This window comes from Lynx canadensis, chromosome E2, assembly GCF_007474595.2.
Source record: "Lynx canadensis isolate LIC74 chromosome E2, mLynCan4.pri.v2, whole genome shotgun sequence".
NCBI lineage: Eukaryota > Metazoa > Chordata > Mammalia > Carnivora > Felidae > Lynx > Lynx canadensis.
Window position 1 is genome coordinate 50,739,393 of NC_044317.1, and position 24,732 is coordinate 50,764,124.

General features: G+C 55.8%; 2 protein-coding genes across 2 annotated transcripts; one reads left to right on the forward strand and one right to left on the reverse strand.

Moving 5' to 3' along the window:
* Positions 1–7,738: 7,738 nt before the first annotated feature.
* Positions 7,739–15,094, forward strand: GIPR (gastric inhibitory polypeptide receptor). The gene is made up of 13 exons (XM_030299592.1): positions 7,739–7,936; positions 8,328–8,427; positions 8,868–8,975; positions 9,378–9,481; positions 10,176–10,279; positions 10,476–10,620; positions 11,323–11,482; positions 11,692–11,752; positions 12,088–12,157; positions 12,276–12,364; positions 12,461–12,599; positions 14,640–14,681; positions 14,779–15,094. Exons 1-13 carry the CDS (start codon positions 7,862–7,864, stop codon positions 14,983–14,985), a joined length of 1,404 nt encoding a protein of 467 aa, XP_030155452.1. The 5' UTR covers positions 7,739–7,861; the 3' UTR covers positions 14,986–15,094.
* A 3,264-nt stretch (positions 15,095–18,358) lies between these two features.
* Positions 18,359–24,255, reverse strand: SNRPD2 (small nuclear ribonucleoprotein D2 polypeptide). The gene is made up of 3 exons (XM_030297906.1): positions 24,174–24,255; positions 22,540–22,719; positions 18,359–18,612 (listed from the first exon to the last, which is right to left on the reverse strand). Coding segments are annotated over exons 1-3 (357 nt in total). The 5' UTR covers positions 24,176–24,255; the 3' UTR covers positions 18,359–18,437.
* Positions 24,256–24,732: the final 477 nt, after the last annotated feature.

The window sequence follows — 24,732 nt, forward strand, 5'->3', positions numbered from 1 at the left end:
CAGAATCCCGCGGGAGCTTAAGTTTTTTTCCTGCCCCAAGAGCCTTTGGCACCGCCCCCAAAGCCTCCGAGAGCTACAGTACTTCGCTCAGAGCCCTCGGCCCCGCCTTCTTATAGGATTAGCTCCGCCCCGGGGTTTAGACTCCTCCCCTCCCAAGTCTGATATCCCTCCCCAACACTTCCTTCCTCTTTCTTATGGGGGAGAGGAGGGTCCCCGTAGTTCCCCCCCTACAGCCCTCAGCTCCCACAACTAAATTATCCAGTCCGGGTTTTGACATAGGCCCTGCTGTGACTCCGGGAACCCTGGCGGTGTCAGTCGGTGCCGGCTCTGATGTTGGGGGAGGAGGGGAGGGTAGAAAACCTGACAATGGATTTAAAGAATGGTGGACCACCTTCCCCCAGTCCCCACTGAGGGTCAGCACCTAGACCACGTTTTATAGGAAGAAGCGAACCCAAAGCGGGCAGAGACCTACCTCAGGACACACAGGCTTGTCCTGAAAGCACTGGGCTTTGGAATCAGATGGACCTGGGTTTAAATCCTGACTCCACCAGTTTCTGCTTGTGACCCTGAGCCTCAATGTCCACATCTGGAAAGTGGGCGGTCATATCGTGCCTCTCTCATTCATTCAAAAATGGCTTTTGATTTAGCAAAGGGGGGAACAGGGGCGCCTAGGTGGCTCAGTTGGTTAAGCGTCTTGACTCTTGACGTGGGCCCAGGTCACGATCTTGGGTTTTGTGAGATCGAGGTCCCCCTGTCACCCTCTGAGCTGATGGCACAGAGCCTGCTTGGGATTCTCTCTCTCCCTCTCTCTCTCTGCTCCACTCGTGCTCTCTCTCTCTCGCCTTCTCTCTCTCTCGCTCTCTCTCGCTCTCAAAAATAAATAAACTAAAAAAGTAAAGATAAACATTCATAAATAAAGGGCGGAGGGGATCTTGATGGATCTTGCAGGTTGATGGAGGAAGTAAGCCACCATGCGCACAACAAATAAGTAATAATAGCTAACATTTATGAAGCCCTTACTACATGCCAAACACTCAGTTATCTTCACCGCCAGCCCTATTTTCACCACCATTTCCCAGATGAAGAAACAGGCTAAGATAATTTCAGAACCTTGTATTACAGAGATAAGGAGTGATGTGATCAAGGATAAGAGGGTGAAGCTAATTCAGGGATAGTGGGGCCAGGGTAGGTCTCTCTGAGGAGGTAACATTTGAGCTGAGCTGTGAATGACAAAGAAGGAATTATGCACGAAGTTGGGGGGGAAAGCTTTCCGAGCAGAGGCATCAGTAGGTGCAAAGGTCCAGAGGTAAGTATGAGTTTGGCATGTTCCTGGGGCAACAAGAAGAAGCCTGGTAGGGCTGGGGCCACAGAGGGAGAGGAGAGCGGAGGGTAGATGAGGTCAGGGAGGAGATGGGCCCACAGATACTCCAGGGCCTAGAAGGCTGTGGGAAGATGTTTGCAGTTTGGTACTGTATCCTCCGTGAGTCACAGATGTAGATTACACACGAGTACAGTGCCTGACACACGTAGGCTCACGTAAATGATGGCAACTCCTATTCATTTCCCAGCGAACACCCACTGTGTAAGGCACCAAGATCAATAATGGGTTCAAAGCGATGACCAAAGTAGATGTGGGCCATTATCATCCTGTGATGACAGCTAGTTGTGTTATTGATCGAAACAAAGCAGGAACCCACATATCCTGCCTCCCCAACTCCCACTTCTCCCACCCTCCACCTCCGTGAGCTCAGACGCTAAGAGAGGGCAAGTCAGACTCCTAGTACAGAACTCCACACAGGCTTCAGGCTGATATGGACTGCTCCCAGAGGGGACACTAGTGGGGGCCCAGAGTTCAGATCCTGCAAGCTCCATGTGTTGGGGGAAGGGAGAGGAGCCACGGGCAGAGGAATTTAGCCTGGTAGGTTATGGGCGGGGGGGGGGGGGCGGAGAGTGACACACAGAGATAAGCCCTCGAGGGGTCGGGATCCATGTGAGCGCAGTGACCTTGGCCAAATAGCTTTTGCTTCTCTGCAAAACGGGAGTCATTCCAGCACCCAAGTCCCAGGGGAGAAAAACAGGTTCGGTGAGCTCAGGCCTGTCAAGTGCTCAGCACGGTGGCTTTTGGGTACAACTCATGGAACTAGTTTTATTACAAGTGCTTTTGCAGGGAGATGTCAAAGGCCTGGAAGACAGGAGTGGGGAGGGGAGGGCTCTGCAGTGACTGAGGGGGGAGGGCTTTCGGCGTGGCTTTGTCTTTTCTCTCTGCCTCCAGGCTTCCTTCGCCACTCTTCTCTCTTCTCTGTCTCCCTCTGTGTCTCTGTCTGGAAATGGGTTGTTGATCCATCGCTTATGAGCTATGTGACCTTGAGCAAGTTACCTCCCTTCTCTGAGCCTCAGTTTCTTCATCAGGAAAATGGAGATGGGAATACCTCTGCTGCAGGTCTGTTCCGAGGATTAAATGAGATGACATGTGTGTGAAATGACCAATGCCTGGTTACCTACTGTTCTTATTATAATTATTATTACTGCTACTGCAGTAACCTCTGTCTTTCTGATTCCTTCTTCTTTCTTTGTGTTTCTCTTCCTACCTCGCCTTCTGTTAGTCTGTCTCCCTATTTGGGTCTATGCCGGGGCTGGGAGTTCCAAGGGGGCAGGGCCCCGGGACCCCTAGCATTGCCAAGCCCGGGGCCTGATACATTAAAAGTACCCAGTAAAATGAACAGAACCCTGCTCCGTGCCAAACCAGTGTTGGGCGATGCTGGGGACCCACAAGCGGCTGAGATAGCCCCAACTGGGGTGACTGAGATAGCCCCAGTCCTGTCCTCACAGAGCTCACAGTCTGGGAGAGGAAGTAGTTATTTGTTGAATGGATGGATGAATGGATGGATGAGCACATAAATGAGCTAACTTTGAGGTGGGCTTGGGATACTGGACAATATTTGAGTGGAGGCACTTGAGGCAGAGAATACTGCTAGAACAAAGGTCAAGGGCCCGGGAAGAGTCTGAAGAGCTGGGACATCTCGGAAAAAGGGCTGAAGAGGTCAGCAAGGGCCTTGGAGGCCAGGGAGAAGGAGGCTGGGCTTCCTTCTGAGGGCACTGGGGAGCCATGGCAGGTTCTGAGCTGGAGAGGGACAGGGGCAGTTCTTGCTTTAGCATGATCACTCTGGCTGCCTGGCTGTCCTATGGGAAGACGTGCAGATGGAAAGAAGAGGGTTGCAACCGGGGTTCCCTGGATCAGAACCGGGTCTAGGGGGAGATACTAGAAACCTGGAGGAAAATGCCCAGGCCAGCCGGCTCTCCTGGACACCAGGAAAGGGGCTTCAGAGCTGGCCCGCCACCACCAGGGGGCAGCCAGGGCTACAGGTTTGAATCTCTCCGTGTGTTTTCCCAGGGTGGGGAGGTTTACACCTTGCTTTGGAGGTGGGGGGGAAGTTGGAGCTATCTGTGGGGCCGGCTGAGAGCCCCTCTGCTCTCCTGCCCCCACCCTGGCCCCTTGGGCCCCTGGAGCCCCCCCACCCCACCAGCAGGAGATTATGTCAATACAGCCCCGCCGCTTCTAGCCAGGACAATATTTGTCCTCAGGATCTGGGGAGGTCGCTATGGAGACGGGGCTGCAGGGTGGGGGGAGCACCCCCTCCCGGAAGAGGGCGAGGGGTGCTGGGCATCTCTGCCTCATCTCTGTCTGATTGTGTCTGAGAGTTTCCCCCCATCCTGTCTGCCTTTCACGTTTCTCTCTCTGAACCGTCTCTTCATCTCTGTCTCTGTCTCTGGATACCTGTCTGTGGGTCTCTGTCTCTCAGGCCTCATCTCTGTGGGTCTCTTGCTCTGTCCTTTACTGTCTCTCTCTGGGTCCCCAGCTCTATGCTTCTCCGTGGCTCTAGCCCTCTCTGGGTTTCACGTCTCTGTATCTTGGTCTGTCTTTGGGGCTTTGTCTCTGTCTGTCTCTGGGATCCCTGTCCCTTTCTGCCCCTGGGTTCCTGCTTTCTCTGGATCCTGCGTGTGTGTGTGTGTGTGTGTGTGTGTGTGTGTGTCTGTCTGTCTTTCAGGCCTCATCTCTCTGCAGTCCTGAATCTCAGGGGGGCCATCTCAGCCTCCCATTTCTGGCCTCAGTCCCCACAGGGTGCCCCCTGTCCCCATCTCTCTCTGCCTCATTTCTCCTGTACCATCTGCTGGCACACCAGGCCCCTGCCTGCTCCCCACAGGCTCTGCTTGGCTACAGCCCCAGCGGGGAAGGCACAGACCTTCCAGCTTCTTCCTCACGACCCCACCTCGCCTGACTGCCTCCTTTGGGGGGCAGCGCCTGCTCCTTGCTGGGGGTGGGGCGATGACAGGCACAGAGACCCAGGACCTGAGGCAATGGAGAGAGAGGAACAGAGAGACGGACACCCTAAGAGCTGAGAGGAGATGAGAGTCAGGGAAGAGAAAGGGGAGAGGTTAAAGATGGGAGAGGGAGAGATTCACACACACACACACACACACACACGCACATGGAGAGAACAGAGGTGTGGGAATCAGAGTGTGTGTGTGTTGTGTGTATGTGGCCCTGCTGCCCCCTCCCCAGAACCCAGGAGGGTTGGTGGGGGGAGCAGAGGGCCAGGCACCGCCCCTCCTGTGCACCCTGTGCTGGGTTGTGACCGGTTCCCCCCGCAGGGGACCTCCAGACTCTGAGGGCTGATGAGAAGCTCCAAAGCCACAGCAGCGTCCTGGCTGGTCACCTCTCCTCACGGCCCATTTTTCAGGCCCTCTCTCCCTCCACCCTCCCCCGTCTTCCTCTCAAAGTGGCCATCGCTCAGTTTCTGCATGTTCTCTCTCCCTCTTCCCCTCCTCCTCTGTACCGCCCCCTCGTTGCCTCTGTTTCTCCCTCCTTGTCTCCCTGTGTACTTTTCTCTATGTTTGTCTCTTTCTCTCTCTGTCCCTGTCTCTCTTGGTCTCCTTGTCTCCATCTCTTCCTGTCTGTCTGTCTCTGGTCTCTCTGGACCCTTGGTTTCTTTTCCTGTCTCTCTCACCACCTAAATTCCACTCCACTGCTCCCCCCTCTTCTCCGGTCTCTCCCCTCCCCCTTTCCAGCCTCCCCACTACCTTCCCAGCTCTAGCTGGGCACCCCCCCCAGGCTCTCTTGGGGCCCAGGAGAAACGCCCTCCCACCCCCAGCCTCTCCCCGAGGTGCTGGGCTATCTCAGACCCCTCTCCCTCTCCACCCCGCCAACCGAGCCTTTCCCAGGACCCAGAGGGCGCCAGGAATGTGGGGCAGAGAGCAAGGAGGCCACAGCTGGAGGCCAGAGAGCCAGGACCCCTCCCGGTCACCCCTTCTCCCAGACTTGTCTCCTTCCAGCCCCTGGTGCTGGACCTGGCCTCCCCCTACTCCCTGCCCCTGCTGGGGCCTCTGGGCCTCAGTTTCTCCTCTGCAAAGTGGGCAGACTCACCTCTGCCCCACTTATCTAATAGGTCCCGGCGGGGGGGGGGGGAGTGTGTGCTCCTGAATGTTACTAGTTGACTAACGTGCACGAAGTGTGTCCCAGTTTGTACTAATGAGGGATTTGCACCTTGGGAACTGGGACTCCGTTTCTAAGGCTTCCCCCCAGTCCCGTACAGACGTTTTTAGGCAAAGGAAGAGACTGGAAGCGGAGACCATGCCAAGGTGTGTGATTCTGTAGTGATGGGGACCACGAGACCCTGTGAGCCTGTGGGTTTGTGTGTGATCGTGGGACGATGGCCTGTGACCCTCGGTGCGTCTGTGTGGCTTTGCGTGATGGTGTGATGGTGGCATCATGGCGCGTGACGTGCATGTGACCGCCTGGGACTGGTGAGTGCGGGTGAGGGTGCCATGCAGAGTCCTGTGCCTGAACCACCACGGCGCTGGGGGTGACCACGTGAGGGTGACAGTGTGGCCATGTGGCAGCAGCCGTGAGAGTGTGTGCCTCAGTGACAACTGGGGAATGTGTGTCCTCGGGATGTGGCTGTGGACCCTGGTGACTTAAGTGAACTGTAAGAGCATCGGTGGGTATGGTTGTGTGACCTGTAGGTCGTGGCATTAAAGGATGATGTGACAGGGTGAAGAGCCACATCACGGTGGCTTTATGTCACCGACAGTCATTCTTGGAGCCTCTGCTGTATGCCCCAACCTGTGCTGAGTGACACTGGGGACCCAGCGATGACCGCAAGGCCCTGGCCGGGTCCACAAGTTGCCACAGGCCAGTTGGAGAGACAGAAGGTGTCTGTGACGTGACCTAGTGATTGTGTGACAGTGTGTGTGACTGACACGGTATCCCCGGGGCTTCGCGAAGACGTGACTGTGTTGCTAGGTGAGTGGAGGGGTCTGCACTCGGGGTGCACGTGACTGTATCGCCGTGGATGACTGTCATACCTGGGGGGAAAAGACCTTGGTTCTCTGAGGGTGACCCTGGATTGCACAGCCGTAAATGACCGGCGGAAAAGTGTTCAGGGAGCCACAGCGTGTGACCGTGCTGTGCCTCTCCTATGGCTCAGTGGATGGGACCTCGTGTGACACCGTGTGCGGCTGCGTGACTGCGGTTGTGTGTGACGGCTGGGTGCGATGGGTGGGACAGCATGACAGACTGTGACCCCGGCTCCCTGGCTGCTGTCACACGTGACTCTGAGCGACTTTGATACTCACACGCCACTGGCCCCCTGCTCTGGGTCTCTCCAGAGCTCCCCCCTCCTACTCCCCGGCCCCGCCCTCTCCCACCACCCCAGGCTGTCACCTCCTCCAGAGCCCTGGTGAGGCAGTGGAGGCAACAGCAGAGGCAGCCACAGCGCCCCGGAGTGAGTGACCAAGAGGAGATCTGGGGACAGGTGAGGGCTCCCCCAGCCCCAGCCGGTTCCCCTGCCCCCATGTCCCGCTCAAGTCTCTGGGTCCCTCTTTCTCTGTTTCTTAACCCACGCCTTGCTGTCTTTGTCTCTCCGTGCCCACAGTCTCTATCCTCCTGTCTGTCTCTGGGTATCTCTGTCTCCAGGTCTCCCAATCTCTGTTCAGCCTATCGCTGAACCTTTCTCTCTCCTTGCCCCATTCTCTGTGTCTCTCTCCATGTCTCTCTCCCCTCTTTGTCTCCTTGCCCACATTTTTGTCTTTTTCTGTCGTTTGCTCTCTGGTCTCTTGCTGTGTGTCGCATTCCGCTCAGTCTCTGTATTTCTGTTTCATCCATTTCTCGGGCTCCGTCTGAGATCTTCCCCTGCCCGCCCCCCTTTCTCTACATGGTGCTAATGTGCCAGGTATCGGGGTCAGACGCATTTCCAGGCATCTGGGTCCCCGCAGACCTAAGCCCAGGCTCTGACGCCTCTCTAGTCCCTAGGGAGAGGGTTGTTCCATCGACTCGGCTTTCTCCGGATCGGGCAAGTTCTATAAGGTCGAGTCCCCATCTGTCATTTGAAAACCCTGTGGGCTGGGAGAGTGGGAACTCCGAGGGTCCTTTCAAGCCCCGTGCCTGACGATTTCTGTGACCTCTTCTCCGAGGCAGTCCCCAGGTTTCCCAGAGTCTCTAGGTCTAGACTCCGGGTGACATTAGCGCTTCCGCCCTGTCCAAGCAGCTCTAAGGCAACCGCGCCCTCAGCAAACACCCCCCTTCCACCGCCGCTGCCCCAGCAACACTTGGGGGCGGGCCTGGGGATCACGTGTCGGATCTCGGCCTCGCCCCCTCGCCCCCACCCCTTCCGTCGTCACTCGTGGGAGCGGAGTGGGGGGCGCTGCCTCCCAGTCTGCAAGTTTGATTCCCAGAGCCGATGGCGCTGGGGCCGGAGGGGAGGGCGGAGGCTCCTGACTCTACCCCCTGACCCTGCAGGCCCGACTGCCCCTACGGGATCAGACCCTTGGTCCCCCTCTCCCCCCATGCCCCACCGTCCTCACGATGCCGAACGGTCCGCCTTGGCAGCTGCTTCTACCGCTACTCTGGTCGTGGGGGCCGCTGCTCCGGAGGGCGGAGGTGAGGACCCGAGGAGCCACAGGAGTTCAAGCCTGGGAGGGCGGTCTGGGGACGGTTTTAAGTCTTCCCCCACTGCAGAGAGAGTTTTAAGGCTGCCCCGCCTGTCCAGATTCAAGTTGTTTCCCCCTCAAATTCCCCTGATGATTTCCAGCCACTCTTTCCCCTAGTTTTCCTGGCGGTTTTCAGCCCTGCCCCCACCCCTACCCCCAACTTCCCGGTCCAGGCACCCCCGAAGACTTAGAAGAGGTTTCTAAGCCACCCAAGACTCCCGGACAAAACAGGGCAGCCTCTTCAAGTCCCCGCAGGGTGTTTTTGGCCCACACGAACCGCGCTGCCTGGGAGGAGGGGTCGGTCGTAGGGGGGGGGGGTCCTCCCTCCTCTCTTTCCATAGACAGGCTCTGTGGGGCAGACGGCGGGGGAGCTGTACCAGCGCTGGGAACGGTACCGTAGAGAGTGCCAGGAGACGCTGGAGGCCGTGGACCCCCCAGCAGGTGTGACTGGAGGCGGGAACTGAGGGCAGGGGGAGGACTAGGGCTGAGAGGCGGGCGCTTGAGGCGGGGCTAGGACTGGGGGGCGGGGCCTGAAGGAAGGCTGGGGTCGAGGTGGGCTGGGTCGCAGAGGCCTGGGTGATGCTTGGCCTCGGCGGGAAGCATCTAGACCTCAGTGCTTGGAGAGACTCGGGCGTAGCTCGTATGAGTGGGAGCCGCCCGAGAAGCAACTTGAAGTGGGCGGGGGTTGGGGCGGGGCTGAATCCGGTGGGTGGGGCCTAAAGTGGCCCGCGAAGGGGCGGGGCCTGGGGCCTGGTGGGAGGGGCCGTGGCAGACTGCTCCGGGTGGGCGGGGGTAGGGCAGAGCTTGCTCGTGGAAGGCGGAGAAGCCTTGCGCTGGGTGCAGCCGGTCCACCCGACGCCTGGCCCCCACGCCCACCCCAGGCCTCGCCTGTAACGGGTCCTTCGATATGTACGTCTGCTGGGACTACGCTGCACCCAACGCCACCGCCCGTGCGTCCTGCCCCTGGTACCTACCCTGGCACAGCCACGGTGAGGTGCCCCCTGGACCCCGCACCCCCGGACAAAAATAGATCCTAACCCTGCCCCAGACACCACTCACCCAAATCTCGCCTACGCTTGATCTCCTGCTCCTTTCTGTCCGGTTGGGTGTCTCCTTCTGCCTGACTAAGCTCTGTCTCTGTATCTCTCTGAGAGCCCCTGGGTTCTTATTTTCTCTCCTTTTCCTTTTCCTTTTCCTGAGTCTGTCTTTGGGCGTCTTGATCTTCCTCTCCTAACCAGCTATGTGGCCTAGAGCAATTTACTTAACCTCTTTATGCCTCAACTTCCTCATCTGTAAAATGGGGTTGATAATAGTACTCTTGTCTTTCTGTTTCTCTCTCTTTCTCGTGCCTCTGACCCCCTCCTTTTTTTTTTTTTTTTTTTTTTTTACAGTGGCTACAGGCTTTGTCCTCCGCCATTGTGGCAGTGATGGCCAATGGGGACCTTGGAGGGACCATTCTCAGTGTGAGGACCCGGAGAAGAATGGAGCCTTTCAGGTAAAGAGCGGTGAGGGATTCAGGTTAGGATGTGCAGGGAGATGAAAAGACAGCTGTCTCGGGTAGAGCCTGAAACCCCTTGTACTGTTGAAGATAGAAACCCAACTTAAACTTGCGCGATGGAGAAAGAAAGAGAAATGTATATTGGCTTCTGTGATTGAAAAGCATTAGGCCACAGTTTCAGGCACAGCTGGATCTAGGCGCTCAAATGCTGTTGTTGGAAATCTGTCTGTCTCTCACTACACCATGACTTTGTTTTTCTCTGTGCTGGTCTCATCTTTTCCGTGGGGTGAAAAGTGTGGTCCCCATTAACGAACACCAGGTTCACATCCCACCAACCAAGCAAGACGGTGGGGAGACTGGATTTTGCTCTCCATAGCTCTAACGAAATGTCCCAGGACTGACACTTATTGGCCTGTTTTGGGTCGCGTCCGCCCGGCACGCTGTGTAAGGGTGTGTCTGTGTGTGCAGGGGGTTACATAGAATGCTCTGATTGGCTGGCTGGTCGCGTGCTCAGCCCTGGACTGAGGGGCGGAGTCAGCCCCACTCAAAAGAGGGTAGATGGATCCCCAAGGGAAAATTGGGAAGCTGGGCGGGAACAAAAAGCAGGGCCCCTTTCTGGCCCTGGGGGAAGCACTGAACTCTGTTCCTGTGTCCCCCTGTCCCCCTGCACCCCACCCCCACCCCGGCTTAGGATCAACGGCTGATTTTGGAGCGGCTGCAGGTCATGTACACCGTGGGCTACTCCGTGTCCCTGGCCACACTGCTGCTGGCCCTGCTCATCTTGAGTTTCTTCAGGTGGGACCTCCAGCCCTGAGCGGCAGCGGCAGACACTGGGCCTCAGTTTGCCCAGTAAGATGGGGTGGTCAGGCTCCACGACCAACAGGCATCCAAGAAGCGGTTCTGTGGGAAGGGCTGGGAGGTGACTTAAGGGGTTCTCTGGGGCCACGGACAGGTCTCCAGGGGTCCCCAGCCTGCCTCCCATCTCCCCTAGGCGGTTGCGCTGCACTCGAAACTACATCCACATCAACCTGTTCACGTCTTTCATGCTGCGGGCGGCGGCCATCCTCACTCGAGACCGTTTGCTACCTCCTCCTGGCCCCTACCCTGGGGACCAAGCCCCTGTCCTGTGGAAACCGGTGAGCGTCGTCCCGCTCTTCTCAAATTGGGGTTCTGCCTCCTCAGCGTCCTCCATCGTTGACCCCCTCACCTCCTGTATGGGACTTTTCCATTCCCTTTCTCTCATTATCTCACCCCTCCCCGGACTTGTCCACCAAGGAGAGAGTCCCCTTGCTGGAGCTGGGGCGTGGCAGGATGGGAGAAATTAACTGGGCGAGCGGGGGTGGGGGTGGGTGGGGCGGGATTCGGTAACACCAATTTGTTACTGAGAGACAAAGGTGGGAGAGGCTAAGGGTCTGGGGGCCCGGGTGAGAAAAACTTTGCGGTCGCGAGATGGGCCATACCACTTGTTAAGAAGCCATGGGGTGGGAGAGCCCATGTGCTGGTGGGACCAGGGGAATGGGATGGGGTAAGTAGTTTGGATAGGGTAAGTAGTTAAGTTCAATTTTGAGGAGGTGGGGTGCGAGAGGCCATATTTGGGGGAGGGGAGGATTGGGAGGGACTCTGATAAGCAAGATGGGTGATACCAATTGTTAAAGACAAGGTTAAGCGTGGCATAGCTCGCAGGGGAAGAGAACAGATGAGGGAAATCGACGACGGGCTCCATCCGCTGGCGGTGCAGAGAGGGAGGTGAATGTTTGATGGCGGGAGATGGAGGAGGAAGGCTTGGGGCCCCCCTGGAGGCCTTGACTGCCCCCTCCCCCGGTCTGGCCACTCCCTAGGCCCTAGCTGCCTGCCGCACGGCCCAGATCGTGACCCAGTACTGCGTGGGCGCCAACTACACGTGGCTGCTGGTGGAGGGGGTCTACCTACACAGTCTCCTGGTGCTTGTGGGAGGTTCCGAGGGGGGCCACTTCCGCTGCTACGTGTTCCTCGGCTGGGGTGAGCCCCGACCCTGTCCCCTGCCCAGCCCAGCGCGTCTCCACTCTCCCGATTACCCCGCTGGTCTACCTCAGGGGGTCTCCTCCCCTCTCTGGGTTTTTGCCTCCCCATCCCGGCGGGGGAAATTCCGCGGGTCTTGGGCCTGGCGGGGCCCGTGCGCGCGCTGACGGCTGCGGCGGGGTGGGGGGCGGGGGTCGGGGTCTGCACAGGGGCCCCCGCGCTTTTCGTCATTCCCTGGGTGATCGTCAGGTACCTGTACGAGAACACGCAGTGAGTCTTGGGGTCTGGGGTGGGGCCTGGGAGGTGGGCGGAGCTTTGAGGGACGCGGGCGGGTTGTGATGGAAACGCGGGGAGGTTCGGATGGCACGTCAGGGCTCGGAGGGAAAGGGGCTTGGTGGGATCTAAAGGAACGGGGAGCTAGGAAAGGTTGTGTGCTGGAACGGGGTGGGGGAGGGCGGAATAAGGGCGGGGCCTGGATCGTAGAGGGCGGGGCTTTAAAGGAACGTGGGTGTGGCGTTAAGGAAAGTGGGCGGAGCTGGCGAAAGGGTGTGCGTGATCCCGAGGGTCCTGGGGTTTTCTCTTAGCTCTACTCCCTCTCCCACCAGGTGCTGGGAGCGGAACGAAGTCAAGGCCATTTGGTGGATCATACGCACGCCTATCCTCGTGACTATCTCAGTAAGGCCGACCCTGCCTCCTCCGGGCCATCCTCTGGAATTTCCCACCCTGGGAAACTGGGCGCCTCCTGTCCCCCGGGACAGGATGCGGCTGGCTCAGCCTGTGTCTCTCCCTGCAGATTAATTTTCTCATCTTTATTCGCATCCTTGGCATCCTCGTGTCCAAACTGAGGACGCGACAGATGCGCTGCCCGGACTACCGGCTGAGGTGAGGCAGGGTGGCCGGGGACGGAGGGAAAGGGGCGGGGCGCGAGAGGGAGGAGGACCTGGGGCTGCGGGACCACTGCCACCCTCCGCCCCCCAGGCTGGCTCGCTCCACGCTGACGCTGGTGCCCCTGCTGGGCGTCCACGAGGTGGTGTTTGCTCCCGTGACAGAGGAACAGGCCCGGGGTGCCCTGCGCTTCGCCAAGCTCGGCTTTGAGATCTTCCTCAGCTCGTTCCAGGTGCTAAGGCGGGGTGCAGGGGGTACACCCTTCGGCCTGGGGCCCTCCTCCCCAGAAGGGGCAGTGGGGGGGGCGCTACAATCGTCCACTGATGCAGCCACTGAATGCAGTGTGGACACATGAACATGTTCCTCCATTCTGTGCAAGGTACTGAGCTAGCTCTGTCCTGAGCTGGGGAGGCAGCCGGGATGGGGACAGTAGACCAGGTGGCTCAGCAGTACTGCCTCCTGGGGAAGATGGAGGGCTTTGCAGCTGCACAGGGCCTCCCAGGGCTTCCCACCTCCGTGGCCTTCACCTAGAGTCTGAGCTAGGGTGGGTGTTAGATGAGGTGCCTGGGGCTCAAAATGTAAGGAGGCACTCACTCCAGAATTTAGGGCCAACCCTGCCTGCACTTGTTCTACCCCAGTAGCCGCCTGCTTTTCCTTGTTGGGCCTCAGTTTTCTCATCTCTAAGTGGGAACAACACGAATCTCACCTCACAAGGCCGTTCCTTCATTCAGTTCAGCAAAAACCTATTGAACGCTTACCGGGTCCCAAGCCATCTTCCAGGCTTACTATGGGCATATGGCCAGGAACCAAATGGCTCCTACCCTCTAGTGGGCGAGACAGATGCTAAACATGCCATAGGAGAAAAATCTACCGAATGTCAGATGGGGAGACGTGCCCTGAAGGAAATAGAGGGGCAGACAATATATGGGGTTATAGACAGGGGGCCAGGGAAGGCCTCGCTGAGAAGACATACGTTGGAGGTGAGGGAACGAGCCAGGCAGATATTTGGGGAAGATGTTCCAGGAAGAGAAACATGAAGTGCAAGACCCCTGACGTGGGAGAGAGTACCTTTCATGAAGGAAGAAGGCCAACATGCCTGAAGCGGTGGGAGCCAGAGGAAGCAAGGGGGAGATAGCCCAGAGAGGCGAGGTACCCGGGCAGTGCGTACCTTGGCTTTTCCTTGAGTGGGTTGGGAGCCAGCGGAGAGGGATGTGATCAGAGTTAGAGTTTATTTTAAAAATTTATTTATTTATTTAGAATAAAAAATTTTTAATGTTTATTTCTGGGAGAGAGAGAGAGAGAGAGAGAGCGTGCGCACAAGGGGGGAGGGGCAGAGAAAGAGGGACACAGAACCCGAAGCAGGCTCTGAGCTCCGAGCTGTCAGCACGGAGTCCATAGCGGGGCTCGAACTCACAAACTGCGAGATCATGACCTGAGCCGAAGTCAGGTGCCCAACCGACTGAGCCACCCAGGCGCCCCTTAAAAAAATCTTTTTTAATTTTTTTTTTTTTTTTTTTTTTTTTTAGGAGAGAGTGAGAGAGCTAGTGGGGGAAGGGCAGACAGAGAGAGAGAGGGAGACAGAGGTTCCAAAGTGGGCTCTGTGCTCACAGCAGGGCTCAAACTCAAACTGTGAGATCATGACCTGAGCTGAAGTCAGATGCTTAACCGACTGAGCCGCCCAGGCGCTCCAGAATTGGATTTTAATGGGATCATGGAAATTAATGAGATTTATAATATCTTAATAACAAATGATTGATTTGTTAGTTTATCAAGTAATTTATTCGTAGTTATGCATAGTTTGGATCTTAAGTTTATATGTAGAATGTATATATTTATAGAAATAGATAAGCGTCAAGTAAAACTAATTTATTAACAACACGTAATATGATATTTCAACACGAGGGGCCAGGAACCAGAGCTTCTTGCATATTTATTACCTCAGTTCTCACAATCACCACTCCATTATAATTACCCCACTTTCCAGATGGAGAAACTGAGGCACAGAGGGGTTAAGTACTGGCCTCAGTGGGTCGGAAAGTGGCCAAGCAGGGTATCCTATCTAGGCGGCGGTCCCCCTGTTCTCAACCTGACCGTTCAGCAAACAGGAGAGGGCAGAAGGCGTTCAGGGGCCGGGAGAAAGTGACTGAAATAGTCTAGGACCAGGGTGGCGGCAGCCGAGGTGGTTTGGGACCTGCTAAGGGTCCGAGCCCTTGAAGGGGTATCTGCCATCCGGCCCCCACTCTCGATTGACCCCCGCGCCTCCTTCTGGCAGGGCTTCCTCGTCGGCGTGGTCTACTGCTTTATCAACAAGGAGGTAGGGAGGGACAGCCCCGGCTCGCCGCCCGCGCCCTCTGGTGGCCGCGCAGGGAACGGCGCGCCCGGGGCCGCCTCTGAGCGACGTTCCGTTGCAGGTGCAGGCGGAGATCCGCCGCTGCTGGCATCGCTGTCGCCTGCGCCACAGCCTCGGTGAGGAGCGGCGCCAGCCACCGGAGCGCGCCTCCAGGACCCCGCCGACGGGCTCAGGCCCCCGCCCGGTCGCCACTGACCGCACCCCGTCCTTGGGGACCCTCCCAGGGCCTGGGAATGAGGCCAGCCGGGGCTTGGAAAGTCACTGCTAGGCAGCGGTCCATTCGAGTTAGCACGTATTTATTGAGCGCCTGCTGTGTACCAGGTCCAGTGTGGAGGGCACTGGGGAAATTGGGGTGGGGGTGGGAGGGGGGAAACAGAAGAAAAGGTCCCTGTTGCAGTTCACCAATGAGTGGGGGAAACAGCAAAGACAGAACATCAAGTGACACATTCGTTGTGGAATGGCCCATGAAGAAAAATGAAAAGGGAGCCTAAGGTGAGCCAGGAGGATCTCTGTCTCTGAGGTGACACTTAGGCCATACCTGCAAGAGGTGAAGGAGACCACTTTGGGAAGAAAATTGTAGGCAGAAGCAACAGCATCTGCAAAGGCCTCGAGGCAGGGAAGAGCTTGGGGGACAGGTGGCCTGCGTGGCTGGAGTGAGGTGAGTCAGCGCCCAACCGATGGGGAGAGAGAAGTGGGCAGGGGCACAAGATCTGGAGTTTTCTTCCAGGGGCATTGAAGATTCCTAGCAGGAGTGTCTCATGGGCTAATTTTTTTTTTTAATGTTTGTTTTGAAAGAGTGAGAGAAAATCCCAAGCAGGGTCCTCGCTATCAGCGTTGAGCCCCACGCAGGGGATCCCAAGAACCATGAGATCGCGGCCTGAGCCGAAATCAAGAGTCGGATGCTTAACCGACTGAGCCACCCAGGCACACGTGATGGGCTAATGTTTTAAGCAGATCCTCTGTCCGCCATGTGAGGAAACCGATTATTAGGGGCAGGAGTGGCCACTGCAGAGGGGGGTGAAGTGGTCAGACTCCGGCGCTATTCTAAAGGTAGAACTGAGGACTTGCTAATGTGTCGCACGCGGGAAGTGCAGCCAGAAGTCCACGAAGACTCCTAAGTTTTGGATGGTGGAGAGGAAAGAGATAGGGAGATGGGAGTTCAGGGTGGGGAGAATCAGGAGTGCCTTTTGGTCACGTCAGGCTGGGAAAGAGGACCTGGGGCTCACAGGAGGGGAGATAGAAATACAAACGGGGGTAGAATGCTGGGCCAGAAGGGACTTGGCCTGTAGGCTAAATATGGGCCGTTAAAGGCAGGCCTCGGAGCCGGACCCAGGACCACGGCCGGCTGGGGGTGCGGACGCACATCCCCACCCTCCTGGGCGGCCCCTGGGAACTGGGAGAATTAGGGGGAAGCCGACAGCCTGTGTCCGGACCACCTGTACCCACACTAGACTCTCACTCCTAAATCCGCCCCTTAGTAGCTGGGTGTTTGCCTTGGGGTCCGGAGCCCCCTGGACAGATGTGGCCCGCTGCTGCCGAACGGAGTCCTTCAAGCATGTGGTCCCGCTGGGACCCCCTCGTGGGCGTTGGGGGGTGCTCTGGAGCAGGGACCTCGAAAATAAAGCATGAGAAATGAGGCTGGCTGCGTGGCCGGGTAACTTCTGGAGGGTAGCACTGCTTTTCAGCCACGTGCTGCCACCGTCCCCCGTGCCTAGGAGAAACCCCTACTGGGAATGTTCTGTGATCTCCCGATACTCAACTCTCTGCCGTGTGTACAATTAAAATTGCGTGTGTGTGCCAAACATTTTCTGAGGGCTGCTTCTCTGAACAATGGCGTAGGAATGGCAAGACTGCAGAAAGCAGCCTGGTTCAAGCTTAGTTTGGGTACTTACTAGCTGTGTGACTTGGGAAAAATTCCCAGCTTCTCTGTGCCTCAGCTTCTACTTCTGGAAAGCGGGTACAATGATGGCACCTACATTCTACGGTTGCCCGAGACTCCGGCGAGTTACTCTTAGGATACTCCCTGGTGCAGGGGGCACGCTTTTCCTGCAATCTCTGCTTTCGCTTTCACCCACTGAAGGAAGGGGTGATTAGAAACCATTTGGGCAGGGGCAGGTGAAGGGGTGAGGAAATTCAGACTGATGCCAAGCAGGGTGCCTGAGGCAGGAGCCTTTGCTGCCAGCCCTCGAGGTAGGGAAACAACTTCCCACTTCCTGGGGAGAAGTCACCAAGAAGGGGGAGGCAGGACAGGGATCTGAAGCCAGGACTGGGATTCCAGAGCCTGTGCTTTCCCAGCTGCTGCACAAGAATCGAATCCTTGCAGGGGTGGAGAGCGGGCGGGGGTGGGGGGGGGTGGGAGGAGTATCTCCTGCAGCAGCACCACTGCTCCCACGTTAGATAACGTGGCTCCATCATTTCCTGAGTGACCCTGGGAAAGTCACTTACCCTCTCTGGGCCTCAGCTGTCTCATCTATAAAATGGGATGACTCTAGTATCTACTCACCAGACGAGTGTTCCAATTAGATGTGGACCACTCAGTAAATGTGCACCTTTATAACCTTACAGCTGTCGCTTTGTGTCATGCCTTCTCCTGTTACGGGGTCCCTCGCTGTCACTAATGGACTCCTGGAATAACTCAGGATGTGCCTTCCACAGCTCAGGGCATCAGACATCTCATTTTGTCCTCATCCTGACCCGAGGCCTGCCAACTCCTGACCAACCGAGCGTTTGGCCCCACCTGGAGAACGGAGTGAAAGACGCAGGCAGAGACAGAACAGAGACACGGGTGGGGGAGAGCACAATGGTTGCGCATCACCGCAAGACAGCGATCTTCCTTATCCCCCTCCCCACAATAAGTGAGCCCCCACCCTGCCTTCCCACCTCTATCGCCCTATAGGTTTGTCAGAGAATTTCACCCGAGGGCAATTAAGGGCAATTAAGTTGCAGTTCGAGGGCAGCAGAGCTCAGGCTCTGGAGCAGGGTGGGTCTGAACGACGGCTTCCCGGCTTCCCGGCTTCCCGGCTGGGTACCTCCGGGGAAGTGCTCACCTCTCTGTACCTCTCAGGTCCCTCCTCTGGAAACGGAGGCCAGAATTAACAGCGCCTGCTCACAGCGGCGGACAGGAAGGCTGGGCGGCACAGGGGCCGGGGCCTGGCACCCTAACAGTTTGGCAGGTGTCAGCTGCGGTCGCTATCAATATTTGGGTACCGACTGCCACAACGGTACCTTCTCCTCCCCTCGGGGAGGGCAGGTCGGGGCTCTCCTGGGTACTGCTGGGTCCCCAGCATGGCAACACAGGCCTGGCACAGGGGAGGCACTTGGGGGACTGTTTCCTGACTGAACAAATGGAAAAAAAGACTGAAAGGAATCCTGAGTTCGACCCCAACTTACTGAGAGAGGGGTAGAGGAAGCGAAGAGCCAGATGCGGTGACAAGAAGCAGCTAGAAAAGATGAAGACAGAAAAACGAGCTCTCTGTATCCAACCTGTTCGTTTCACAGACGGGAAAAGTGAGGCCTGGAAGGGGCAGAGACGGGACCTCTTCACCTGCTCAGAGAGGTCCCGATTCCAGCGCCCGGCCCCACGCCCAGCTGCCTCCCTCCCGAGTCTGCCTCGCTCACAAGGCTCTGGGAACAGACAGATGTCACTAAGAAAAACACAGGACTTTATTATTCCCACTACAGAGGGCAGGTCTTCGCAGGATGACAGCGGGGATGAGGCCCCTACTTGCCGGCGATGAGCGGGTTCCGCAGGACCACGATGACGGAGTCCCCGCGCAGGAACATCTTGGAGATGTAGCGGTCCTTGTTGACTGGCTTGGACTTCTTCTTGCCCTTGCCGCTCTTGGGGACCTCGGTCCACATCTCCTTCACATTCTCCAGCACCATGTTGCAGTGCCTGGTGGGGGCAGGGGGTGGGGAGGCACCAGGAGTGAGGTGGGAGCCTTCCGCCCACCCTCTTCCAGCAGCGCAGCATGGGAGAAGGTGCGGGCCCGGGGCCAGGACAGCTGGGGCTCCCACGCCACCTCTACAAGTCCTCAGGTTGAGGCTTGGGCAATGAACTTCACCCCTCCGTGCCTCAGTGTCCTCCTCCCTAAAATGGAGCCATTTGCAACACCTCCCTCGTACGGCGTCTCGATGAAATGAATCGATACGGAGGGCTCCTGGGTGGTGGCTCAGTCAGTTCAGCGCCCTCCTCTTGATTTCGGCTCATGTCATGATCCCCGGGTCATGGGATCAAGTCCCGCATCGGGCTCTGTGCTGAACGTGGAGCCTGCTTGGGATATTCTTTCTCTCCCTCTCTCTCTCTCTCTGCCCCTCCCCTCTCTCTTTCTATAAATAATTAAAAAAAAAAAATCAATACAGTATTCTTATTCTTGTCAAGACTTACGATAAGGGACTGGCCCAGGATAAAGGCAAGCAAAATGGGTCTGCCTGTGTTTCTTCTGAACTCCAAGTGCGTCTAAAGGCACCAGCAGGGATGCTGCTTCTCTTTAGAGAAACAGAGGCCGCAGGGGCCTATGGTGTGCATGACGCCTCCACTGTAGTCCTGCTCAGGGTGCCAGGGGGACACGGGTGAGGACGGTTTGGATCAGCTCCCTCAACAAACACTTGCCATGAACATGGCAGTGAATGAAACAGAGGATATCCCCGCCCTGACGGGGCCTGCATCCCAGTGAGGACAGAAGGATGCCAAGCGAGTAAACAAAGGGACCGGATGTGCTCTCAGGTTATGTTAACTGCTAAGAAGAACAATTCAAGCCGGGTGAAGGGATAGAAGGATATGAGGAAATGTGACCAAGTGCTAACAAGAAAATAAAATCCTGGGGCGCCTGGGTGGCGCAGTCGGTTAAGCGTCCGACTTCAGCCAGGTCACGATCTCGCGGTCCGTGAGTTCGAGCCCCGCGTCAGGCTCTGGGCTGATGGCTCGGAGCCTGGAGCCTGTTTCCGATTCTGTGTCTCCCTCTCTCTCTGCCCCTCCCCCGTTCATGCTCTGTCTCTCTCTGTCCCAAAAATAAATAAACGTTGAAAAAAAAAAAAAAAAAAAAAAAAGAAAAGAAAATCGTTAAGAAGAGTGGGGAAGCAGGGGCGCCTGGGTGGCCCAGTGGGGTAAGCGGCCGACTACAGCTTGGGTCATGATCTCACGGTTCGTGAGTTCGAGCCCCACGTCGGGCTCTGTGCTGACACCTTGGGGCCTGGAGCCTGCTTTGGATTTTGTGTCTCCCTCTCTCTCTACCCCTCCCCTGCTTGCACGCACTCGCTCTCTCTCTCTCTCAAAAATAAACAAATGTTAATTAAAAAGAAGAAGAAGAAGAAGAGGAGGAGGAGCAGGGAAACTCTGTGCCTTGCTATAGAGTGATATCCAGGAGGGACTGCTGAGTGAAAAAGGCCAAGTGTGCATGGAAAGTGATCTTCTGAAGGGGAGAAAGAGGGTAGGAGAAGCATATATACCACCCGCTTGGCATTGTACAATGCAGAATCCTGGAAGACACTCAGAAACTGGGAGGAGTAAGGTGACCTAGGTGGACTGGGGACAAGCTAGATGGAAACTTGCCACTGGAGTGCTATTACTGTTTTTGGAATGATGTGAACACATTAGCACTTGAAAAAAAAAAAAAAAAAAAAAAGTAGTGTACCAATATGGAAACATTCCTGAGATATACCGTTAAGTGAAAAAGCCGAGGTCTAAAACTGCGTGGTAGGCCATTGGCACGGATTTATTTTTTAAAGTTTGTTTATTTTTTTTTGAAGGGGAGGGGCATGCAAGAGGGGCAGAGAGAGAGAAAGACAGAGAGAGAATCCCAAGCAGGCTCCGCATTGTCAGCGCACAGCCCGACACGGGGCTCGATCCCACGGACCGCGAGATCATGACCTGAGCCGAAATCAGGAGTCAGAGGCTTAACCGACTGAGCCACCCAGGTGCTCCAGCAGTGATTTAAAAATAAAGAAAAAGCTAGGGGCGCCTGGGTGGCTCAGTCGGTTGAGCGTCCGACTTCAGCTCAGGTCACGGTCTCGCGGTCCGTGAGTTCGAGCCCCGCGTCAGGCTCTGGGCTAATGGCTCAGAGCCTGGAGCCTGGTTCTGATTCTGTGTCTCCCTCTCTCTCTGCCCCTCCCCCGTTCATGCTCTGTCTCTGTCTCAAAAATAAATAAATGTTAAAAAAAAAAATTAAAAAAAAAATGAAGAAAGAAAAAGCACCCTCCTCTGTCTGTCTGCATGAGAACACGTAAGGAGACCCGAGGAATCTGCCATGGAGGGCTTCCTGAGGAAGGCAGCCTTCCGATTCTGTCTCCCTCTCTCTCTGCTGCTCCCCTGCTCACTCTCTCTCTCTCTCTCTCTCAAAAAAAAAAAAAAAAAAAAAAGAATGCCTTCGCTGACCTGCAGTGATGTTCTCAGACCGCGGATATGTGTGAAAAACAGACGCAGAAGACCACGTGGAAGATTCTACCTTAAAAACAACTAAATTCACGATAGCGACGACATGCCAATGAGACCTCAATAAAGCTGTCGGCAAACACCACGAAGGAGCCCCCGGGTGTGTGTGTGTGAGTCAAATGTGGCAGGATACATACTAGGGTGGCAGGCTGATCTATATCATACATAAAAAACATATGTAATAAAATACATATCCTACATAGAAACAAACCACCACCTACTGAGCGCTTATCAAGCGCCCCGGCCTCTTCTGAGCACTTTCTGAGCACTGACCCAGCAATCCTCACTGCAGCTTACCCCCGGGAGGTAAACACGAGTGTCATCTCCGGCTTCCAGAGCAGGACACTGCACACAGTGGGATGACATTTAGAAGTGGCAGAGCCTGTGTTCAAGGCCAGGTCCACCTGCCTCCTTGGGCTCGGCACTTCCTGGTCTCGGTCTCAACCTCCTGGAGAAGAAACTGAGGCTCAGAGAGGAAAAAAATCACTTGCTGTTCCCTCTGGCTGAAACTCTCAGATCCTAGCTTGTTCCTTTATTTTATTCGGGTGTTCACCACTGCCTCTTCCTATGGGGCCTCTCACGTCACCATCTAGGATGGCACCCCCTTCCCAGCATTCCATACTCTTACCTGGCTTTACTTTTCTCACGACACCTTATTCATGTGCTTGCCGTCGGCTTCCCTACCTACAGCACAAGCTCTCTGAGTACAGGAGCTATCCTGTACTTTGCTTTAGTCACTGCTGTGTCTCTGGAGCCTAAAAAAGTCCCAAGCATGGGTACTTGATGTTAGACATTCTATGTTATAGCCGCAAACACTGATTAAGTGCTTCCTGTGTGCCAGATGCTGTCCTTCTTTTAATTTTTTTTTAAATGTGTATTTATTTTTGAGAGAGAGAGAGACAGAGACAAAGCACAAGTGGGTGCCGGAAACACAGTATTAGAAGAAGGCTCCGGGCTCTGAGCTGTCAGCACAGAGCCCGATGCGGGGCTCGAACTCACGAACCATGAGATCATGACCTGAGCCGAAGTTGGACACTCAACTGACTGAGCCACCCAGGCGCCCCACCAGATGCTGTACTTCTAATGACTTGATTAGATGCCGCGTGTATCAAGTCACGGAATCTTTGCAACCACCAGAATTACTGCCACTGTACGGAAGAGAGAAAGTGAGTTGCCGAAGGTGTCGCGGCTGCTAAGAGGCAGAGCTGGGACGCGAACCCAGGAAGACCGGCTCCCAAGTACATGCTCGTTAACTACTGTACTGCACACCTCGAGGTCTGAAGAGGCTTAGGCCCCAGGACTCTGAAAACCTTGTGTCTGGGCTCCTCATACTGGAGCTGGGGCCGCCCTTGCAGGCCTGGACGGAACACCTTCCAAGAGCCAGGCGCTCACCTATCGAAGGCCTTCACGCGGCCCAGGAGCTTCTTGTTGTTGCGGCAGTTGATGAGCACTTGGGTGTTGTTCTTGACCGACTGCGTGAGCACAGAGAGCGGACCCGTGTTAAACTCTTCCTCCTCCCGCTTCTGCAGCTCCTCGGGGGTCATCTCACTCTTGGGCTTGTTGAGGAGGCTCCTGAGGGGGCAAGTATGGAAGCGGTAGGTGAGAGGGCCCAGAGCTGGAGCATGGGTGGCCACATGGCCTTGCACTCAGCGTCTCCTCAACCTTCCCCTAACACGCCCACCCTCCTGCTCAGCCCCTCTCGCTTGGCATCACAGCTCAGATGCTTAATAGACATTCCCAACCTTACGCATCGTCGGTTGAGCTCCAGATCTCCCAACCGCCCCCACTTACTCTATCCAGAGCCTTCCCTGTCTCCATCCTTCTAGTTCCTTGAGCAAAAACTCTGGTATCAACTTGACTCTTCTCTCTCACATCCGCCATTCAATCTGTCGGCAAACCCTGCCATCTGCTTCTAAAATACATCCAGAATGTCACTATTTCTAACCATGGCCTAAACCTCCGCCATCTCGCTCCTCAGAGCCTTACTTGTCTCCCTGCTTCCACCCATGCTCCCGGACAGTCTGTTCTCCAGAGTAGTCCTGGATGTTGTATCAAAACCTAAGTTATATCATCGCACTCTTCAAAACCCTCCCATGGCTCCCATCTCTGTAAAAAGTAAAATCCAACTGTTTTTTGTTTTTTTTTTTTTTTACAATGTCCTGCATCTCCCCCCATACCTCTGTTCCAACCAGGGGCCTCCTAGGTGGTCCTTTAAGGTATTAGGCAAACTTTCACCTTTGGCCTCTCCATTTGTTTTCCGTCAGCCTGGATACCTCCCCAGGTTATCTCTGTGGTTCTGTCTTCAGGTCTTTGCTCAAGTGTTGCCCTCTCAATGTGTCCTTCTGCACTTATTATTAAGTTAATCTCTCTCAAAACTGGCATTCCCCATTCTTTTTACCCTGCTCTATTGTTTCTTTACTCACAGCTCTGGTCACCTAACATGCCATATGCTTTACATGTTTATTATCAGTATATTTATTGCCTGCCTCTGCCCACCCCATAAGCCGCAGCAGGTTTTTTTTTTTTTTCCCTTGCGGGGTGGGGAGTGCTACTCACTGATGTATCTATCCCACGTGTCTAAAGCAGTGTCTGATACATGAGCCCTCAAGAATTGACGAATGAATAAGTAAACAAGTGTAATCATTACGGCGACTCGTTAGTCGAAAAAGTCACGAAATAGGTGAAAAGCCAACCGTTTCCAGCTCTAGTTGTCCGGCTAAGTCCGATGCCTCAAACCGTTATTTCTAAAACTCCGCACTCCCCTTTCGCAGGTTCTTCCCCTTAAAATCCATTTCAATAAGATTAATTCTCTGGGAAAGCTCCTAGCCTATTATCTGACAAAGCTGCCTTCTCTCCCGAACTTAGGATCCATCAAGGGCCCCACGCCCGCCCTCAATCTCATCGGTGGAAAGGTGCGTACTTTACCCCTAAAATCTGCCTCCGTCCCGCCTCTGCCCATCACTGATAAGCGGCCACATTTGCGCCCTCAACCCCACTCCCGCCGCCAAAGCCTAGCCCGGCCTCACATGGTGGTAGTGGCTGCGCTCTCAGGTCAGCGGCGTCTCGTCCGCGTTGCTCCCGCCTCTGAAACTAGAGCTACAGAAGGGACTTCCGCTTCCCTTGGTCCACTTCCGTTGGCGCCTGCGCAATCCCAGCCAGGGGGGGTGGGGTGGGGGCGTGGCCTGTTGTCATAGCGATCCGCGCCAGGCCTGCGCGGAGGTGGAGTAGAAGCCTCGCGTAGTGGTTCCAGGTCTTTTAGGACCGTACGGGGCAGATATTCACGAGAATGGAGAGAAGAAACGGGGCCGACTCAAATCACTTCATTGTAGAGTGGCACCGGCTGAAGGAGGGAAAGGACACGCCATTCCAAATGCCCGCCGGCCCTGCCTCCGGGGGCGCGGCCTCCGCGAAGCCAATCGGCTCCTCGCTTCAGGGATGGACACCGCCCCTTTTCCATTAGGGACGGTCCTTTTCGGGTCTGTTGAGCTTTCCGACTCCGAGTAACCAATCCTTTGCCTTCATACACGAGGGGCGTGGACCTGCGCCTAGGTCGAATGTTTTCCATGATCAAACATTTCTCATTGG

Bases quoted from the DNA above. Each gene is read 5' to 3' on its own strand.
- GIPR (XM_030299592.1), top strand. From the start codon at position 7,862: ATGCCGAACGGTCCGCCTTGGCAGCTGCTTCTACCGCTACTCTGGTCG. The intron at 8,976-9,377 runs GTGAGGTGCCCC...TTTTTTTTACAG, and splicing joins CCTACCCTGGCACAGCCACG to TGGCTACAGGCTTTGTCCTC. The intron at 12,365-12,460 runs GTGAGGCAGGGT...TCCGCCCCCCAG, and splicing joins TGCCCGGACTACCGGCTGAG to GCTGGCTCGCTCCACGCTGA.
- SNRPD2 (XM_030297906.1), bottom strand. The intron at 18,613-22,539 runs GTGAGCGCCTGG...TGCCCCCACCAG, and splicing joins CGCGTGAAGGCCTTCGATAG to GCACTGCAACATGGTGCTGG.